This window comes from Hippopotamus amphibius, chromosome 12, assembly GCF_030028045.1.
Source record: "Hippopotamus amphibius kiboko isolate mHipAmp2 chromosome 12, mHipAmp2.hap2, whole genome shotgun sequence".
In the NCBI taxonomy this organism is placed as follows: Eukaryota; Metazoa; Chordata; class Mammalia; order Artiodactyla; family Hippopotamidae; genus Hippopotamus; species Hippopotamus amphibius.
Genome location: NC_080197.1, coordinates 98,576,818 through 98,596,788, shown reverse-complemented (window position 1 = coordinate 98,596,788; position 19,971 = coordinate 98,576,818). Strand labels below are relative to the sequence as shown.

Sequence of the window (19,971 nt, the reverse complement as noted above, 5' to 3'; positions counted from 1 at the left end):
GTAGCTATCCACTGCTGAGGGACAGAGAAAAGGGGTGGTCTATCTTACACACTAAAGGTTTTCATTTGACAGACAGGAAGCTGCAAAACTTTGGCATTTTTATTCAGACGTATAAAAACAAAACAAAAAACTTCAAGGATAATAACAGATACTCCTAGCTTCCCATCCAAGGGAACAGTGCTCTGAAGCAGGGTCCTCTTTCTATCCCAACTGGAAGCTTCCCACTACTGGATGAGAATACCTCCTAAAAGTGGCTCTTGGGACCCTTGTGAATCTGTCCCTTGGGTGGAGATCATACACAGCACATGTACATTATGGTTTACACGGAGATGTCCAGTAATTTTTCCTTCTGACCACCCCCTTACTCCCACCTTCTGAGATAAGTCTGGGTGTAGGAGGAGGCTACAGTTGCTGGAGTCAGACTTGATTCAGTGCAAAAACAAGAAGACAGTGCCCCTTACAAGGGTTCTAACTTATATCAGTTTTCCTTGATACCTTACAGTAAGAGCTTGTGCATTGTAAGATTTTGAATCCTGGACCTGCTGCTTGATTTATTTAATCACTTTAAGGCTCAGTTTCCTTCTCTGTAAAAGAGGATAATACCTAGCACACAGAATTGGTGTCAAGGATTAAGTTAGTGTAGGTAAAGTTTAGCGTGATTCTTGGCACATAGTAAATGCTCAATTAATAGTAATCATTAACATCTCCCAAGCTCTTCACAAGATTTTAAGCTTCTAATTCTTTCTGGGGAATTAAGGGTCATAAGTCAAAAGCTTACTTTCCCCTGACAGTCCCCCCCCCCCTTTTCCTCTTCCTTAAAAGTCTGATGGGAAACAAAGGCACACTTTAAAGCCTAGTCTCAGCAAGTCAGAGTCTTAAGAGAAAGGGACATGGGGAGTGATCCTTCATATCTCCAGGGAGTTCCCCTGAGGAAGCTGAGGGGTGGGATTGGGAAAGCACATAACGTAGGGAAAACCACCTCCTTTCCTGGGACTGGGCAAGAGAAAACGTGCACAGCCGGCTAATACCACAAGAATTTTGTGTCAAGGCCTCCAGAGGTTGAATGGAATTGTCCGGGACTGGAGAAGTGGGGCTGAGATCTGTGAGGAAGAGGGGCTAAGGAGAAGAGAGGTAGCCTGCAGAGGCACTAGCTGCCATCCGATGCTCCCTGAGTACCTCAGGGAGCGGGGGTTACGTTCTCTGGGCATTAGCCTTGGGGAAGAGTCTGCTGTGCCAGTAATCAGGGTTATCAAAGGCAGAATCAGTGGCTTCTAAACTACGTAGAGTTTTGAGGCGAGCATGATGGGCCTGGGGGCCATGGTGGACAGGCCCCTGGAAAGCTCTCATTTCTTCATAGCCTTGCTCAGCTGCTGGGCAGGCCTCCATGGCGGCATAATCCCCCCCAGGACCTCCTCCGCCACGTCGCCGATTCATATATTCATAGTCCTCGTCTGGAGTCGTGCTGGCGTTGGGCATGGTGGGCACGGGGTTGAGCGGGCAACTCTGTGTGCTGCCCAGGGACGCGCTGAGGTCTGATCCCACATCCATGTACTCATAGCCCAGCTCCTCGAGGGAACTTGGCCTGGGGGGACGAGGCGGGCTGCACCTTCTCCTCCGGTTCATGTACTCATACTCCTCGTCCTCGTCGTCGTCTTCGGTGCCCAGGACAGAACTGAGACCCACTGAAGAAAGGGTGCCTTCCCGGGAGGAGGTACCTGAGGGTTGAGAAGAGAAGCTAGGTACCTGTGGTGTTACTTCACGGTAATAGGCAGTGAGGAGTGGAGGGGTGTTAGGAAAAAATGGATAGGGAGGGACATGTTCACACAAAAGGATTACGAGGAGCCTGCAGAGGATTAGAGAAAGACTTGAGGAAAGCGCTACAGTCAGGCACCTTTGAGGTGTGCATCTGGCATGACATAACCATTGACATCCTCTTCCTCTAACCCTGGTGGGGACTGTGGGGTGGCAGGAGTGAGCAGGCTGTGGCGCTGGGAATGATAGGCACTGTCTCCTCGTGGCCGTGGGCTCCGGCTCCGGCTCCTACACATGGATCCCTTCTCCTGGAGCTCGGCTTCAGAACCTGTCACGTGGCCCTCTGATGACTCCGACGTCAGGCGTCCCCGTGGCACGGGGTGCAGAGAGGCTGGACGGGGGCACCGTTCACTACCCCCACAAATTGCCGGCTTCTGAGGAGGAAAATAACACAGAGATTTACACAGAAACGAAGGAAGAAGGGAGATTTGTTTAGAAGGAGACCGGGTTGTTCAGTGCCTGTTTTGTAGGACACTGATTAAACGTCAGAGGTTTCTAAACTCTCCCACACTACCCCTAGCAATCCTAAGACACTGCCACCTAGCCTCTTGGCATCCTCTTAAAGAGACAGACCTTACCTGGGCAGCCTCCCCAAGATTTCCCTGGTTCATAGGCATGTATCCCGATGATGGACTTACGAGGCTCTGGCTCTAGGATGAAAAAAGTGAGGAAGAGGTTTAGATTAAAAGAGGAATCTACTCACCACAGAGGCCTTTGAGTAGTTAATATGGACATCTGTGGGGTTCTTGAGGGTGCAGGTGTGCAGAGGGCTTGGGGTGCAGAAAGTCTTGGGAAAGTGCAAAGTGTCTTACCCCACGTGGCCGACTGAGTGTTCCAAGTGGCAGGCTAAGGGCAGAGCCTAGTGTGGTTGCCAGGTTCTCCTCCTCCGCCTCCAACTCCAGGTCTAGGTCAAGTTCTGGCTCCAGCTCTACTTCCTCCAGTTCCTTGTTTGTCAGAGCAGGGGGCTCTGCCCCAGGGGGAATTCCAGGCCCACTCTCTCTCTGTGAGGGCAGGTGGTTGATTATTAACATATATCCTGGTTACAGCCAAGTTGCCTTTTCTCTGGATCTCCTTGGCACCTCCTAGTCCCTACACACCTTTATGACCAAATACCGTGGTGGGTCTCGGGCCATCCTGGTGAACTCATTGGCTAGTTCTTTAAAGGTTGGGCGAATGTTCTCATCAATCATCCAACCTGGGGGTAAGATGTAGGAAGTAGAGACGTTAGTGGGGAGTGGAGTAGGGAGGGAAGCTGCTTGGAAAATGGCTTGACACGTTGTTCCCTTGTCTTTGTGTGGGAAGCCTGACATCCACACAGATGCCAGTGGCATCAATAATGTGGAGAGTGCTTGCTGTTTATTGGGAGGAGACCATTTGGGGCACCCACCACCATTCTGGGTATTCACTTTTCATCACTGAGCATTGTGCCTTTTAGGTTTTCAGTCCAATGAAGCAATAATGGAGTTATTTAAAAAAAAAAAAGGCTGAGATCAGCAGGTAACTCACACTTGACCATGACCATGTAGACGTCAATGGTACAGATCTGGGGCTGTGCCAACCGCTCTCCCTTCTCCAGCAGGTCTGGTACTTCAGCCAGTCGCAGCCCTGCATAGGGCTCTGCCCCAAAGGTCATCAGCTCCCAAACTGTCACTCCTGGTATAGGAAGACATGACTAGTTGATGGCAAAATAGTAGACATGGGCATGCAGATGAAGGGAAGGCAGAACTTGATCTGACCCAGGATCTGACGGGCTTAGCGATTCTAAGAAAGAGTTTCAAAAGGCATCTTTGGGATTTGGGCCAGTGATGGTATGGCGGACACCCAGATGGACTGACCATAGCTCCAGACGTCACTCTGGTGTGTGTATTTCCCAAAGTGGATACTCTCGAGGGCCATCCACTTAATTGGAGTCTGGGGGATTGAAGACAAAGGCATCAGCAGCTGATTCCCACACATTTTCTCAGCATTTCTAAACCCATATCCTCCATCATTCTTTTCTTTGTTTTTCTCTCAACTTTTACTTCTGGCATCTCCAGGTTCCTCTCTTGGAACTAACCCTGCCGCATCTGCTGGCCTCTGAAAGAGACCGCAGAGCGCTCCCTGTCCCTGTGCGTCCCCCCACCTCCTGATCCAGCCCTTGCGTCCCCTTACCTTGGCCTCGCTGTGCAGTAGCTGCTTATCATCAGGGGGCAGCAAGTCGGCAACCCCGAAATCTGCCACCTGAACCTGACTGGGTGACTTCAGGAGCACATTTCGGGCAGCCAGGTTCCTGTGCACCATGCCATGTTCCTCAAGGTAGTACATTCCCTACAGGGAAGGAAGTATTCTCCAGGTTGGGGAAACTGGTCCTTGAGCTTCAGAATCACCACAAACCCTAAGACACTTCTCGACCCGTCAGCCTCCCAGTCCCCTCCCTGCGGGCCCGCAGGCAGTTTTATCTTAGAACCCCTGCAGGCTCCTCTCCCTCACCTTGGCAATTTGTACTCCCCAGTTGAGCAGCAGCTGTGGCCCCAGTGCCCCACGGTGTTGTCTCACGTGGTCCAGCAGGGAGCCCAGAGGCAAGTACTGAGTGACGAGCTGCAGAGATGACCCTGGGCACAGTCCCAGCAGGCGTACAATGTGGGCGTGGTCGAGGCTGCCGATGGCCAGCATGTGCTAAGAGACACAAGAAGGGCCATCCTGGGAATGAACAGCTTCACACAAAACCAGACCAGGGCTCCCCCCGCATTCAAAGACATCAGCGTGGCTAACACAGTATCTGCTAACACAAGACAGCGTGTCTACATAATCGTACCTAACAGCGGCCCTCTCCTAGGGGCACGCAGAACGCTCTGCCTTCACTTACGTCCGTCACAGCTTGAAAACTTTGCCGTCCACTCTTGTCCTCGATGACTTTAATGCAGACGGGAATCTTGATCGATTCACCCTCAGGAATCCACACTCCCTGGGAAGTTTTGGGCGGGAGTCAGTCTAAGGTGGTCCCACCTAGGCTAGTCCTTTCCCTAGATCCTCTCTGCACCTCCCCAGACTTCCTGTGGGCCACTCACTTTGTGCACAGTTCCGAAGACACCCGAGCCCAGCACTTTAAGCTTCCTCAGCTCTGTTTCTTTGAAGATTCTGGCCGAGACTTTGTTAGCCTTCTCACTGGGATCCAGAGGCTCTACGCTCTGAAGAGCAGATGGGAAGGAGGTACTCAGGAAAGTCCACTCCCATGTCCCTCTCCAGCCCCCTCCCCATAGCTGGATGCCAAGAGCAGCAAAAGGAGTGTCTCTAGTCTTGGAAAGCATTGCAGACATACTGGGGAATAAAAGACCTGAGGGTTGAGGATGTTTGTGTTCGTGAGATCAGAAATCAAGAGGGGGATTGAGAGATGGCGGACGACGTAGACCAGCAACAAACCACCAACACTGTAGAAGAGCCCCTGGATCTCATCAGGCTCAGCCTGGATGAACGAATCTATGTGAAAATGAGAAACGACAGAGAGCTTCGAGGCAGGTTACATGCTTATGATCAACATTTAAATATGATATTGGGAGATGTGGAAGAAACTGTGACAACTATAGAAACTGATGAAGAAACATATGAAGAGATATATAAATCAACAAAACGGAATATTCCGATGCTCTTTGTCCGGGGAGACGGTGTTGTGCTAGTTGCCCCGCCCTTGAGAGTTGGCTGAAACAAAAAATTTATCCTGTGTGGAAAATAGATTTTGTATGATTGCCTCTTTAAATGTAGAAGATATTCAAAAGAGAAACCGGCGTACATTTTGATACTAAGAAATAACCAAGATTTCTTCCACACCTGAAATAAGTTGATTTGCAGATAACTCACAAATTCTTAAGCTAAATGGCATTTTTATTTTTCTCCAACCCTTCCAATAAATGTGATCACCAAGATGCAGAACTTTTTCAGGAGTTGATTTGCTCCATTGTTTTTTTCGGACAATTTCTGGGTTTCTTTTTTTACATTAAATTTGATGTTTCCTTTTTTGATTTAAAAAAAAAAAAAAGAAATCAAGAGGGTTGGGTTCTCCCTTTGATGGGGGGAAGAGGAGAGAGCTGGTAATACCATCGCCTTGAGTACTTTTATATAATTCTGTTTTTCAAAGCACTTTCACACACATCATCCCCTTTCACCCTTACAGCCATCTTGAAAGGATGAATGTTACTGTTTCCTCTGTATACGTGCATAAACAGAGGCACAGAGAAGGGAGGTAACTTCTTCAAAGTCTTATGGCAAACTAATGGCAAAACCAGGACTAGAATTCATGTCTCCCATTCCTCTGGCCAGAGTCCTTTCTAGTGGACCATACCACCTCCTTGAAGAAAGGGATCAAAGCTCTGGGGAAGAGGCTCCTAAGAGGGTGATGGTATAGGGTGTGTTCCAAGGGTAAGCTAGGCACTCACCTCACCCCGTTCCAAGTAGCGCCTCATAGCCCTCTTATTCTGAATCTGGCGCCCACGCCAATAGAGAAAAGTGCTGCCCAGGACCAGGAAAATCACTGCCAATCCTACTACCACTGTTAGAGCCATGGCCAGATGGGTTTTGCTGTGGGACAGAGAAGCCCAACATTATCCTGGGTCTACACTTCCCTTGCAAATGTCATTTACACCTGTACTAAAGGTATAGCACAGATCTGGGGCAAGAAGTTAACATTCACATCTACATATATCCTTGAGTAATGCGGGGTTAACCTAAATCTCCACCCCGAGACTACTGCAAGTTAATTTTAGGAAGGGCAGGCCAGAAGCTGGGATTCTTGTGTTCCCAAATCCAGTGACAGTAGCCTGTATGTAGAAAGCCAGAATGAACTGAGATTCAGCTTTTCCCAGGAGGTAACGGCCCTTCCTCAAATATCCCCAGCTCCCTAAATCTCCAAGCCCACCATACCTGATCAGTGCCGGTGTTTGGCCTAAACAGTCTTGTAGCTCTGGTCCCTTACACCTGGAGAAAAAAGTCACCTCCTTAAATGGGAGCTTGGTAGACTCCCACGGGAGGCTCAATTCCAACAGCCTCAACATACAACACTGTTTTGGACCCTACCATAGCATCCCATCCTGGAGCCCAAAGCATATCCCAAGACATGGCCCCCATCTCTGGTTCACCAACCCTTCCTGAGTCCCTCTCTTGAATAAGATTCCCCTGAGCTGAGGTTATTCCAAATTATTCCCCAAATTATTCCCCAAATTGTGGTGTCATTTTGTGCTGTTATTGAGTTTCCCTTTCTCCAGTCCTTCACTACACAGCTAGGAGTGGTTCTTAAGTCATAGTTCCTTTCTTCTTTCTGCTTCCCTCACCTTCTTCTTTCCCCCTAGTCCTGTACTCCTCCCCCTCCCCCAGCACCCTTTTATCATCTCATCACTGACCCCTGGGTGCAGTTCTCATGACAGGGCCGACATTCACTCTGAGCATCTGGGTACTTGTAGATGGGGCCCTTGGCACCGAGGACTCCAAAGGGACAGCTGCTCACACAGTGGGGCCCATCTCGAAAATGGGCACACTGGGCACAAGCATCAGAGCCCTGGGTGGAAGAGAGAAGGTCAGGAAGTATGGGATCCCAAGATCAATTCCGTATTTCCCAACAAGAACTAGCCCAGCCATTTAGGATCCTCCAGCCACAGACCCTAGCATCATCTGGCCTCCTGTGCCTCTCTATAGCCTTGAAATTTGGCCATATCATTCTCTAGACCCTCCAGTGTTGCCCCGCCCTCTCTCCCTTAGAGATCCTGGTGCTGCTACTGTACCGAGCCATTGCACGTGGCAGTATCCTCCATGGGCTGGCATTCCGAGTGGCAGGAGAAGCATTCAGCCTCATGGGCAAACTCACGAGGCTCCCTGCAGGGGGGAGCGGGGGATAAGGGGTGGGGGGGGTCACTTCCAAGGTCTGACCTGATCCCCCAACCACAGGGCCTCCTACTTAATTCCCAGCCAGGCATGTGCAGAAAGTTGTCGAAAGGCTTTCAGGTGCCACCTGAACAGCTCCATCCCCCCACCCCTTCTTTACTCTCTCCGCTCACTGTACCCCTTCAGAAAGTTGCAGTGGGTCACGCAGACACCTCCTCGGCTGTAGTTTCGGCAGGAGAGGCACTGACCTGGGCCCGGGCCCCAGCATCCCCCAGAGGAGCACAGTGGGTCGCACACTTTGCCCTCTGCCACTGGAAAGGAAGGGGTGGGTCAGGAGGAGTCTGAGGTCTCCTAACAAACCTCTCCCTGAACGCTTGCTCCTTGCTGCTTCCAGCCTGACGTCCCCCTCTCCTTGGCTCCGCCCCCCCATCCCTACTCCCGCCTGCAGGGCAGAGCAGCCCTTACCGCCCCTCTCCTGCCTGACTCCACCACCCCGGCGGTGGGCCCTTTCCCTCACCGCAGTCTCTGCGGGGCCGATTATGCTTGATGTCCAGTCTCTCTTCCGAAGGCCCACGAAGCAGCCTGGTCCAGTTCAGAGAATGGTGGTAGCAGAGCTGTCGATTGGCACTTATGTAGATGCGCCCAGCACTAATTTCTTTCAAGGATTGGAGGCCCAGAGACGTTACATTCAAGTTCTTCATGATCAGCAGTGAGAAGCCCCGGCTAAGAACAAGGGGACTGGATGAGGGGAGACTGCAGGGGAAAAACTGAGCGCGCAGTGGATTCGTTTTCATTCGACAGATTTGCTCTGGGCTAGTCAGACCCCCTCCTTTGGCGTTGCCCCATCAAACTCCCTTGTATCTCACTCAGGGATGCCCGAGAAACGGGGTTCTCTGCCTGGACATGATACGACCGCTACACTCCTTACTCACTTGTAGAGGCTTCGGCCCCCAATGGTCGTCAGGTTGGAAAAGACACTGAAGTTGTGCATGTGGGGAGGCCAGGACTGGATGTTCAGGTAACCTGAGGGGTTGGAGAGGGGCATATGAGTGGGGAGCCTCTCCCTTTCCTTTCTTAGGTTCACCTGGCCCCTCCCCTGCTGCTTGGGACATGACTTTCTCAAGTGGTTCCGCTGCAGTTTGTGCCAGTGGTTCATCTAACCCTCTCACAAAGGGCAGCCTCTCCTCCCACTCACCTGTGATCTCCCGCACTGTCCGGAAGACGTTGAGCTTCTCAGGGTCCAGAGCAGGGATCTTGTGCCAGGGGTCTCTGGGGAGAACAGTAAAAACCAGTCAACGAGGTAGAGGCATAACCTAGCCTGTGAGCAGGCCTAGCCCTCCAGAACTTAGTTTCTGAATACCATTCTCCACTAAAAGGAAACAGGACTCTTGAGAGAAGTGGCTGAGGCAGGAGAAATATAACATAAGCCTACAGCATCTTGTGCAAAAAAGTAAGGAAATGCTCAGGAGGAAGGGTAGAAGCCCAAAGAACACAGGAGCCATCATGAAGGGGCCCCACAATGAGCAGATCAAGGACAACTGAGCTGGTCAACTGACATAACGATTGTAAGAAACTATGAAATATTGACTAAAACAAGTATCCACACATTAAACACACAAACAAGTAGGTAAATAAACAGGAAGGGAAGGCTCTTCCTAACACGAGAATGCCAACAGATCAGTACAGGCGGACTAGTGGAGTTAGAAGATCATCATCTGGCGATTCTCATCAAAACCACTTCAGGCAAATATCCCCCATGATGGGACGAACCAACATCACGTGCCTCCGTGATGTGATGCACTGAGAGCACATCTGAGTACTCCTGTCACAAACGCATAACCTGAATCTAAGTGTGAGGAAGCATCACATAAACCCCCACCGAGGAGCCTTCTACCAATCATCTGACCTGTACTCATCAACAGTGTCAAGGTCACGAACTGCTGCAGATGAAAGGAGACTGAAGAGACACCAAATGGAAATGTATGACCCAGGATGTAAGACAATTAGCAAACTCTGATTAAGGTCTGTAGATTAGATAACATTTTGTATCAATGTTAAATTTCCCGATTTAAACAATTCTACCCTGGTTAGGGAAGAAAATGTTATTTTCAAGGAATACACACTGAAATGTAACCATGTCTGGAAATTTACCTTCAAGTGGTTTAGAAAAACAAGAACATGTATAGTGTGTGTGTGTGTGTGTGTGTGTGTGTGTGTGTGTGTGTGTGTGTGGAGAGAGAAATGATAAAGCACGTGGCACACGGTTAACAATGGGGGGATCCGAGTAAAGAGCGTATGGGAGGGACTTTCCTGGTGGCGCAGTGGTTGGGAATCTGCCTGCCAATGCACGGGACACAGATTCAGGTTCGAGCCCTGGCCCAGGAAGATCCCACATGCCATGGAGCGACTAAGCCCATGCACCACAACTACTGAGCCTGCGCTCTAGAGACTTCAAGCCACAACTACTGAGCCCATGTGCAGCAACTACTGAAGCCCATGCGCCTAGAGCCTGTGCTCCGCAACAAGAGAAGCCACCGCGGTGAGAAGCTCACGCACTGCAACAAAGAATAGCCCGCTCGGCGCAACTGGAGAAAGCCTGCACACAGCAATGAAGACCCAATGCAGCCAATAAATAAATAAATAAATAAAATTACACTCTTTAAAAAAAAAAGTTTATGGGAAATCGTCATACCATTTTTTTCAACTTTAGATCTAAAATTTTGTCCACAGTAGACAGGTGAACCTAATGTTTCACACACACACACACACACTCGCTCACTGTAAATGCTGTCCTATGGATTAGAATGTTCCTTTGCTCTTTGTGGCTCCAAGCCAAGGAGCAGAACTAGGGGAAACAGCTGGAAGTCATGGGACACTGATTTTTATCTTATTTAAGTAAGAACATTTAGAAAACTTGAAGAAGGAGGACACAATGTCCCTGTCCCTTGCCACTCAGCTGGCTGGATCGCTCAGGGGTATCTCTGAGGGGATTCAAGCCCTGGCTGGGGAGTTAAGCACTGTCAGGTCCTTTGTGACCTCTACGATTTTATGATCTCGATTCCTGGTCAGCTCCACCTATGAAGCCTTGAACCAATGCAGTGAACTGTGAGGGGGTGGGTGGGGTGGAGGATCGGGGGGCAAAAGCAGAGTCTCTAACCCATTGAGGCCAGTGATAAGAAAGTCCAGGTTGCCCAGGATCTTGGTGCAGTTCACAAATCCCTCAATGTTGCTCGAGTCCACAGTCTGGAAGCGGCTCCCAGAGCCCGTCCCCTCACAAGCTGTAAACACAGAAGCAGCTCAGTGGGGGTGGGATGGGGAGGTGGAGGCTGCAGAGACTCAGGGGAAAGGTGAAGGTTGTTTTTCACCAACTCCTTGCCATCGCTTACTTACCTTTGGGGCACAGACCTCCACAAGGTTCACATATCTTGAGTCCATTTTTATCTACTTCCATCTTGTCAGGAGGACAGGCCCTGACACAAGACGTCTGATCCACCACAAAATTATCTAGGAAAGGAGGGCATCGTGAGAGATGAGGGAAGAACACGGCCAACCACCCACCGAACCTCCTTCCTCCTGCTCTGCCCGGGGTTTCTCCAGTTGACCACCCAACGCGACCCATCTTGCCGCCTCCAATGTCGTCTAAAATCCTGGTTCCACTACCATCGTTCCTCCCCTTCAGGCACGTACGGGGACAGCTGGCTACACACACGCCTCCGTACTGATACTTGGTGTGGGGATTGGGTTCCAGCTGGAAAGTGAGCTTGTTGTAGACAAGAGGCTGCGGACACTGGCGCACACAGGCTCCACTGTCGTTGAAGAGCCGGCAGGCCTAGGAACCCAGGAGGCGCGTGAGACTCCTGTTACATACGTGCCCTTACTTCCTCCCCAAAGCCCACGTCCCACGGCAGAACAGGCACGTGGCGGTAACGGTACGTACAAAGCAGTCCGTGTCCTGAGGGCCCGAGCAGCCCCCTGCACACTCGTCGTGGCAGCACTGGTTGGGGTTGGGCCCAAAGCAGTGGCCGTTACACTGAGGTGCACAGATGGTCTTGGTCACTAGGGAAGGAGAGAAAGCACAGCGGTCAGGGCTCACGGGACTGGATCCTGAGGCCATCGCTCACCCTCCTGCCCTCGGGGCTCACCCCTACCCCCGTGGTGACACAGGCTAGGTGGGCAAGGATATGAAAGCGTACATGAGTTTGAAATTTTTAAAATGAAGTAAACCCACGTGTCTGGCAATCTTCTGGTCCAGGACCCCAGCATCGTCCCTTGCAGACCTCATGACAGGGGGGACCTGGTTGGGAGGGAAAGTCACACAAGTGGCCGTCAACAAGGCTTACTCAGACCCACAGGGGATGATGTCAGCACACAGGCACCCAGACCCGGGAAGCGGAGAGCCAGGGCAGCGTCCCTCCTTGCCCCAGCAGAGCAGGGCTGGGCTCAAGGGAACCTGTCAGCAAGGCGTGGAGCCCTGCCTCCTCACCACCCACAGGGCAGCTGAGGGGAGGGCCTGGGGCACACGCCCCCCTCAGCCCAGTCCCAACCCAGGAATTTGGTTCTTCTTGGCAAACTGAACCAGTAGGACTATGTGTAAGTGAGTGGACAGGGAGCGGCAGACTGCAGTCAGGGGCAGGCAGGTTCCAAGAAGAGAGAGGATGTCGGAGTAGAAAGAGAAATGGATGTGGAATCCAGTAAACCTGACTTCCCACTCAGAGCACAGAGCTCTTTAGCCCCTTTCCTTGGCACTCTGCTTCTGCAGTTTGGGTTCTAGGGGACTGACCTGCTCCCTCCTGGCAGGCGCCATGGGTTAGAGCCTGAGCTCTGTTCAGTGGAGAGCTGGGTTCAAATTAGGGACCTATTGATGAAGGGAGAGGAGTCCCTCTAACTGGGTGGGGGCAGAGGCGTAGTCTTGGTCACGGCCACTCACAGGTCCTGCCATTGTCCTTCACCACTATCTCAGCATCTCGGTCCCGCACGATGTCCCTCCAGTCAATCGTGTCCATGTGACAAAGTTTATCATTCTTCTCAATGTAAACGCCCCCTGACAGAATCTCTGAGGTAGGGAAGAGAAGGGCCAGGGTCAAGGGCTAGTCAGGGACGTCCTCCTCTTCCCTACCCCCCTACCAGTGTGCAAGGCCACCCAAGTCAGGAGCAAGCGACGTGGGGCAGACAGATATGTGCAATGACGTCCAAACTGCAGAGGAGACGTGCGTGTAAGAAAAGCAGCCAGGCCAAAAGAAAATCCTGCCTCCTCAGACACCTGTCTAGATCCGGTTTGGCCAGTGGGGGAGGGGAAGGGAAAGAAAGAGAGAAGATCCCTGACTCAAACCCACACCCCCACCCCCGCATGCCCTACCTGTGTGTTTTTCAACTGAATAGGACAGGCAGAATTAGAAGGTGGCCAGGTGGTATTTAGCCCCTCGAGTCCTCCAGCCTGGGGAGACTTGTGGTGGGGGGTGGGGGTGGGGGGCGGATTTCTATTCCCAGGGAAGGCAGGACATCCAGGTACCCTGTCCTCGGAAGTCAGAGGAATTCATACCAGCCCCAGCTCCAACTCCAGCCCCCCCGGGACATAAGGACCCTCCCCGCGGACAGCTGCTTCAGCGCCCTGTCAGGGCCCTCTATTGTTTTAGGAGGAGTGGACCTTTAGGCCGTAGTGGTCAAGGCGCTGGGCACCTTGAACGGGGTACTTAGAACGAGGCGTCTTGGGTCATGGTCAAGGAGGCACCTGTCAGCAGGCTGGCTGAGGGGCAGGCCTGGAAGGAACCACCAGGAACTGACCAGTGAGCTGAGTAAATCGGAGCTGGCGCAGAGCATGGCTGGAGTTGGTGTTGTAGTTCAACATGACAAAGATGGCGAACTTCCCATCGTAGACCTGGGTCCCCCGCACCACGCGGAGGTTGGGCAGGGGCAGCGTAGAGAACTCATTCATGGCCACAAGGACGTAGCCGGTCACTTCTCGGATCCACTGGGATGAAGCAGACGGTATCGGTGAGAGGGACAACAGGGCAAGAAGTCTCAATCCCCTTTCCCTTCCTAAGGCACTGAGGAACCTCTAACTCCTCTAATTGTTTCCAAGTCCTGTTCTGGAGTGGGGAGTTGCAGATGCCACATGACTTCTGCAAGTGAAGACAAGCTGCAGAAATGACGAGGAATTCTAGGCTCCTAGCCTTTGCTTCCCAGGGCTCCTCACGCTAGGAGGGTCCTTGCTTATCTCTTCCTCGCCTCCGCAGGTGCTTCTTGGTCCCCAGTGCAGAACCCCACCCTGCCCCTGCCCCCTTCTCATGGCCAGCCTCTGTGGAGCAGTCCACAGGCCCCAGATTCCAACCATTGCCCCATAAACACACAGGCTTGGGTCTCAGAAACCATGGAGTCTTAGGAATGCTGAACGCCAGCCCTGAGGACAGAAAAGAGGCTTCTGGAGGGAGGACAAGGGGGAGGAGGTCGAGGAAGGAGGTCGGCCCTCTAACCTGCAGGAAGGAGAGGTCAGCATTGTGTCCTGTGAGCACGATCTCCAGGTTCCCCATCACCACCTCACACCTCTCGTAGAGCTTGTACAGTGTCTGGTATTGGTTCTCGGCATCTCCGGTCACACTCAGCCCGTTCAGAGTCCCAGGGCACACTGTTCCAAGTGGAGGGAAGAGTGGCAGAGGGCTGGACACAAGTTTTCAGCCCTGTCCCCCAAGCCCACCCCCTCGCTTGCTCTCTTCCGGTAACATTCCACACGATTAGAAGGCAGCTGCTTCAACCCTCAGCCCGAGAAGCAGACACCAAGGCTGGACCGAGAGAGCCTAAACGTCCTCTTTTCCCAGAACTCCCTCACTATCCCTCCAAACAGGAAGGTGAAAAGGTTTCCTTTTCCCACCTGGGCCTCCTCTGTGCCTCTTTTGGGTACTACTTTGGGTGCTAAGGAGTTAATCAAGGAGGATGTGGGGTTGTTTTCCTCTCCTTAGAAAGAAGTTAGAAAAGGACCACAACTTGGTTACCCTCCTCTTCCCCTCCCCCACTCCAACCAGGGCACTTCTCTACCCCCATCCTGCCTCTCTAGGTCCCGGAATAAATATCTCTTTGGGGCAACACACAGCCCCTATTGTGTCTACTGAGGGTGGGATGGGGGCAGAGGGTGGGGGCAGCGCCTGGGGCCACAGTCCGGCCCACAATGAGGCGATTCTATCTAGGAGGAGGGGGCGGCCCCACCCTGTCCCCAGACTCCCTGTCCTCAGAAGCAACCTCCCTCCACCCTCAAGCCTTGGGCTCAGACAAGTGACCTCACTAGCAGGGGGCCTCTGGTGTGTGCGGGGGGGTTCAATGTGAGCTTTGTCTTTAACGCTAGAAGATGGGGAGCTGGTTGCCTACCCCGCACCCCCTTCCTAAAGCCTGGCTTTCCTCTCGCTACCTTCCCCAGCCCAGCACGCTCCAGCTCCCTCACCATTACACGTTCCAGCCCCAGAGTATTTTTCAGCAAATACACAGAAGCTGGATGGAAACAGTAGCCGACTGCCTCCATTCTAAGCCTGCTACCCAATTTCATTGTCAGAGGAGATTCATTAAGAAACCTTCCAAAATGGCAATCTCATTTATGTCGGGAGAGCCTAGACTCGAGGTACGTGGGGCATGTCAGTCTTGGGGGTTCACTTTACTTGTAAGCATGGAGGACACAGGGGCTGAGAAATGTTGGACCCTGAAGCCCTACCCGTCTCTGCCCTGGCTCAGTGAAAGACTGCGGGGAGGCGGGGTGGATACCACCTGTTCCAGCCACCCTTCCCTGAGGCCGTGGCAGCCTAGTGCGAGGCAGGAATGGGAATGGGGGCAGGGAGACTGGTGAGGCCCCAACCCCTCCTCCCAGAGGAACCCCTAGTCTGACCACTTGACCTTGCAAGGGCTCCCATTCCCTATCACTCCCCAGGAAGAGAAAGGGGTGAGCTGGACCCAGCAGAGGGATAAACAGGCCGGGAGCTCCCAGAGGAGCCTGGGAAGTCTAGGGTCCTTGGGTTGAAAAGAAAACGACTAGGAGGTTAGTCACTTCTGGAACAGCTCCACCCCAACCCCCTTCCTCGCAGGACACCCCCTCTTCCAAGTCAAGGCGCCAACCCTTCTCCCCAGATAAGGGAGGAGCCAAGATTTCTGCAACAAGGAAGTGGGGTGTGTGTACACACCCACACCCACACACACACACACACACTCTTTCTCGCATGCAAACACGTACACAGCTCCCCTACTGGCCCAGAAATCTACATGGGTTCTGTCCTTGGGTTTCCTTATTAGGCAGTTTTTTAGGTGGCCCCATCCATCCCACCTGCCCACATGCGTCTGTGCAGACTCTGGGAGGGAGGCTTGGGAGGCTATGGTGTTAGAGGTCCCAGATCCCTGCTGCCCGGGGGGTAAAGTCCATATTGCACAAACAGGAGCAAAGGGCTGGGCGGGAAGAGAGTATGAACAACACCTCTGAGGAGGAACCAGGTAGCCTGGGGAGGAGAGGAGGGGGAGGGGAATTAGAAAGTCCCTGCTATACCCAGGGATGGGGCCACAGGGAGGGCCAGTGTCACAGGCTCCCCTTTGGTAGAGAGCACTGGGGTGGGTCAGGACAAGAATCTCCAGCCCCTCCTTAACCAGAGGCCTCCTCTCCAAAGTCCCCCACCCCCATCACAGCCGGGACAAAGGGGCTATAGAAGGACTGAGACAGGGCCGGATGCCCAGAGGCTGCAGGATCCAGATAAAGGGTAAAGAGACCCAACCATGCCTGCCTCCTGTCTCCCTCAGGGAAGGTGGCCAGGATCTGGGACTCTTGGGTTCCGGGCTGAAGAGTCCAGGGGTCTGGATGGGACAGTGATACAGTCACTTTACTCAGTCTCTCCCACTCCAACCCCCCAGACCCGGGCCCTCCACCAGCTGGGAGTGTTCACATCTCAAGATCCCAGGGTCTAAATTTAGGCCCAGCAACTGTGAGGGAAGCACAGGTGTTTCTCCCACTCCCACCCTGGGGAAGGGGCCCTTACTGTGCCAAACCCCATGCTGAGATCTGGGGGGAGGGGAGGAAATCAGCAGGATTCCTCCAATGCCAGCAACCCCAGCACCTCTCAGGTGTCCATGGTCCCAGAGACACCCCAAAGAGGTGGGCTCAGCTGCCATGGGAGTGGGAGGAGGACTAGAGGAGCAATCTGACTCTTGTCTAGACTGCTGCAGACAGCCAGACAATAAACCAGAATGGTGGGGGGTGTGAAGCTGGGTCTAAGAAGGAACCCCCCCCCCCAGGACAGGGGGCTCAGAAGATAGGACAGGTGCCCTACTGGCCCTCAGGTTGGGGAGAGAAAAGACAGAGAGAAATAGCATCTGGAAGTCCTTGGCCCTATAGCTCCTGGCCCAGGGCTTTGTACATAGTAGATGCTTAGTAAGTATTAGTTGAATTCATCTGCGTCTTGACAAAAAAAAGTCTGGTCAAGTCGGGGACCAGCCAACTTTATTATTTTGAGATAAAGAGGGCAGTCAGCCTCGGCGTGGCCTCTCACCCTGCTGTCACCTGGACTTGGCCCTCGGGTTCATCTCAGCTCTCCACAGGGCAGGCCCTCACGGAAGAGAGGAGGTGCCACTCTTGTTTTCCAACACTAGAGAACAACAACCTCCCCCCCCCCTTCCACAGCTCCGCCCTGTCGGCAAAACAACGAAACTGGAGGTGGCTGAACCCCAGGGGGGCAGGAGGTGGGGGGCAAACCGAGACCGTCCCTCCCGCCCCGCTCCCTCCAAGATCTGCACCTCCAATCATCCCCTCACGTTTACAGAACGGAGGTCCCAGCTCCCCTCCCTACAGGGCCCCTCAGAAGTGTGCACTGTTTTCAGCATCAGCCCTCTCCGGAGAGACACATCAGAGGACCCGCGACGCGCCAGGGAGGAGGTGGCCGGGGGGAGGCAGTGGTCCGGGAATCTCGTGCCCGCCCGCACCGCGCCGAGGACCTGATCGCGACGGTCTTCGCCCAGGGGGTCCCAGCGGACCGGGGCTCCGCGCCCCCAGCCTCGCGCAGCCCGAGCTCCTGCCCGCGGCCTCGGGCACCCGGCGCATCTGGCTGGGAGTCCCGGGTTCCGAGCCTGCCCGTGCTCCCGCGCCGCTTACCTGCCTGCGAGCTGCCCACCTCGGAACCCCGGGCCAGGCTGAGGAGGACGCCCAGCACCTGCAGAGCCCCGCTCGCTCTCATGACTCCCGCGGAGCGTGAGGGGGGCCCAGCCCAATGCGGCCGGGGGGCGGCCCTGGGCTAGGACATCTAAGCGGAGCCACCTGAGCCGCCCGCGACTCGGCAGCGGCGGCCGAGGAGGCTGCGCACTGCACCCGGAGCCGGAGCCGGAGTCTGGGGCGGGATGGCAGGGGAGGGGTGTCGTCTGCGAGCGAGGCAGGAGGCAGCGCAGGGGGAGGGGGGGAGTCTCGGCCGCGCCCCCTCGGGCGCGAGGCCGGAGCCGCGATTGCTGGAGCCCGGGCGGCCCGCCCCGAGCGTGCCCCACGCCCCGGCGCCCGGCCGCTTCGCCGCGCACGTCCCGGACGGCTCGCGCCCTGATCCCTCTCCGGGAGCTGGAGGGAGGGGAGGCCGAGGCTCCAGACGCCCCCAGACGCTCCCAAAGGGGAGCGGTCCTGGGGGTGGGGAGCGCGCGCCAAAGCCCGACCCCCTGCAGGCTGGCCTCGCCCACTCACCGAGTCCCTCAACTCCCCTAGCCGGTTGGGTCACTTGGGGGAGTTTCCGTCTGAGTGTGAATGTTTCTCTCCGTGTGTGTTTTTGAGGGGGAGGGGTTTTTGCCGCCCGCTCAGGCCACCTCAGTTTCCCCGGAATCCCCTCGAAACCCCATAACTCATCCACCCCGCCGAGGAACCCGAGCCCCGGAGGCCGCGTGAAATTGCACTGTCTCCGGCCGCTTCCTCCTCCAGACCCGGCGCCGGCCCGGCCTCTCCCGGGGATTTGGCTGGGGGCGGGGGTGGCTGCCAGCCTGGGAACAGACCCCGAAGCCCGCCTTTTCACTTCCACCCCGGGAGGGGCTCCCGCACCTGTCGCCGTCCCCTCTGCTGCCCCCCACGGCCGCCTGGGAGAACAGCTGCCTCCCCGGGCACACGGGTCGGACCGCGCCGTCGGGGCGGCCACCGCTGCCACCGCAGGCGCTCCCTTTCCCGGGCCCTGCCGGCCCCGGCTCTAGCTGGAAACGAGGAGGAGGGGGACGCGGAGAGCGCGCTGGAAGAGGCCGCGTCTCCGAAAGGCATGAACCCCGGGCACCTCCAGCACCAGCTCCCGGATCCTGCCCAGAGGCCGTGGAGCGCACCGCGAGGGGCTGCCCCAAACCCAGCCAGACGCCAAATGGGTCCGACGGGCACCCCCTGCTGCCCAACCGGCGGCAGTGAGACCCCACACGGCGTTGCATTCCGGATCTTGCCCAGAGAGCCTAATTATTTTGCCCGAGTTTCAAGCCTGAAGACTTCAAGAACAGTTGAGCTTTGATTAAGGAAAATTCCACCTCTCACTCCGAGCCAAGATTACTGGCTAAAATTCTTTAAACTTGCTCTGTATTGATCTGCATCCCGGAGGGCCCATTCTCCGGTGGAGGCTACCTTTGCCCTCTGGGCATTGACCTTGCCCTGACCACTTACATAAGTCGTAATAGTAATAGCAACGTTAACATATACATACATATACCACATCGTTTGCAAGCGCTTCCTCAAACTTAGAGAATGTTCCACTTAACATAAAAGTTATGTGAGCTAGGCGACATCACTCTCCATTTTACAGAACTGGAAATGTGGGACTGCTCCAAGGTCATCCACCGGTGACAGTGCTGAGATAATCCGGTGATCAGAAGGAGGGGCTCAGGATTTTGCCTAGGATTTTCATTTGTCACACCTGGTGCTTCGTCTGCTCCGAATCAAACTCCCATCAGATAACTGAGCTAATACCACTAAAGGGGCCTTTCATTTTATCACTCATCCACCTCGACCTAGTATTCAAGGCTCTGGTTCTGAAGGAGGAAACCCTCCTTAGTTTCTTCATTTGTAGAGCAGTCATATTTACGGAAAGGTTGTTGTTTGTATTTACTGAGAAAAGACAGGGAGATCTTCATTACTGAATGCTAGCTGTATTTCTTCCTATTATTGCCAACCCTAACCCTCCCCTCCCCAACTAGATACCCAGGTGTGCTTACTGGTATCCATTCTTCAATATATTATGCTAAACACCAGGGATGTAAACACTGGATAAAGCTGACAGGTAAGGGGCCATCCCTGGTACCTCCCTGACTCAATAAATGAAGGAAGGGAGGCTTTATTTACGGATGCTCACTGCAGTTATC

General features: G+C 53.9%; 2 protein-coding genes across 5 annotated transcripts; one reads left to right on the top strand and one right to left on the bottom strand.

Moving 5' to 3' along the window:
• Window positions 1-62: 62 nt before the first annotated feature.
• Window positions 63-18,200, bottom strand: ERBB3 (erb-b2 receptor tyrosine kinase 3). 4 transcript variants are annotated; one of them, XM_057701461.1, is made up of 28 exons: window positions 17,769-18,200; window positions 14,130-14,281; window positions 13,441-13,627; window positions 12,587-12,712; window positions 11,888-11,953; window positions 11,597-11,715; window positions 11,347-11,488; window positions 11,050-11,163; window positions 10,817-10,937; window positions 8,855-8,928; window positions 8,592-8,682; window positions 8,177-8,382; window positions 7,838-7,970; window positions 7,560-7,650; window positions 7,182-7,336; window positions 6,706-6,759; window positions 6,222-6,363; window positions 4,860-4,979; window positions 4,658-4,756; window positions 4,282-4,467; window positions 3,964-4,119; window positions 3,648-3,723; window positions 3,319-3,465; window positions 2,910-3,007; window positions 2,625-2,813; window positions 2,391-2,462; window positions 1,892-2,186; window positions 63-1,715 (listed from the first exon to the last, which is right to left on the bottom strand). In XM_057701461.1, the coding sequence occupies exons 2-28, from the start codon at window positions 14,184-14,186 to the stop codon at window positions 1,192-1,194; spliced, it is 3,840 nt and encodes a 1,279-aa protein (XP_057557444.1). In that variant the 5' UTR covers window positions 14,187-14,281; window positions 17,769-18,200; the 3' UTR covers window positions 63-1,191. The 4 variants fall into 4 exon arrangements, with proteins under 4 accessions (XP_057557444.1, XP_057557443.1, XP_057557446.1 ...); XM_057701460.1 differs by having other exon boundaries at window positions 17,765-17,988; XM_057701463.1 differs by having other exon boundaries at window positions 14,130-17,303; window positions 17,765-17,882.
• Window positions 5,120-5,806, top strand: LOC130832736 (U6 snRNA-associated Sm-like protein LSm3). Its single transcript, XM_057701464.1, has one exon. The coding sequence runs from the start codon at window positions 5,183-5,185 to the stop codon at window positions 5,489-5,491; it is 309 nt and encodes a 102-aa protein (XP_057557447.1). The 5' UTR covers window positions 5,120-5,182; the 3' UTR covers window positions 5,492-5,806.
• Window positions 18,201-19,971: the final 1,771 nt, after the last annotated feature.

What these genes read in the sequence shown, in the direction of transcription:
- ERBB3 (XM_057701460.1), bottom strand. Translation starts at nt 17,846, where the DNA reads ATGAGAGCGAGCGGGGCTCTGCAGGTGCTGGGCGTCCTCCTCAGCCTG. An exon ending in GGGGGCCGAAGCCTCTACAA is followed by an intron (nt 8,383 to 8,591) that starts GTGAGTAAGGAG and finishes CCTTGTTCTTAG; the next exon opens with CCGGGGCTTCTCACTGCTGA. An exon ending in GCCAGATGCACACCTCAAAG is followed by an intron (nt 1,716 to 1,891) that starts GTGCCTGACTGT and finishes CTCAACCCTCAG; the next exon opens with GTACCTCCTCCCGGGAAGGC.
- LOC130832736 (XM_057701464.1), top strand. Translation starts at nt 5,183, where the DNA reads ATGGCGGACGACGTAGACCAGCAACAAACCACCAACACTGTAGAAGAG.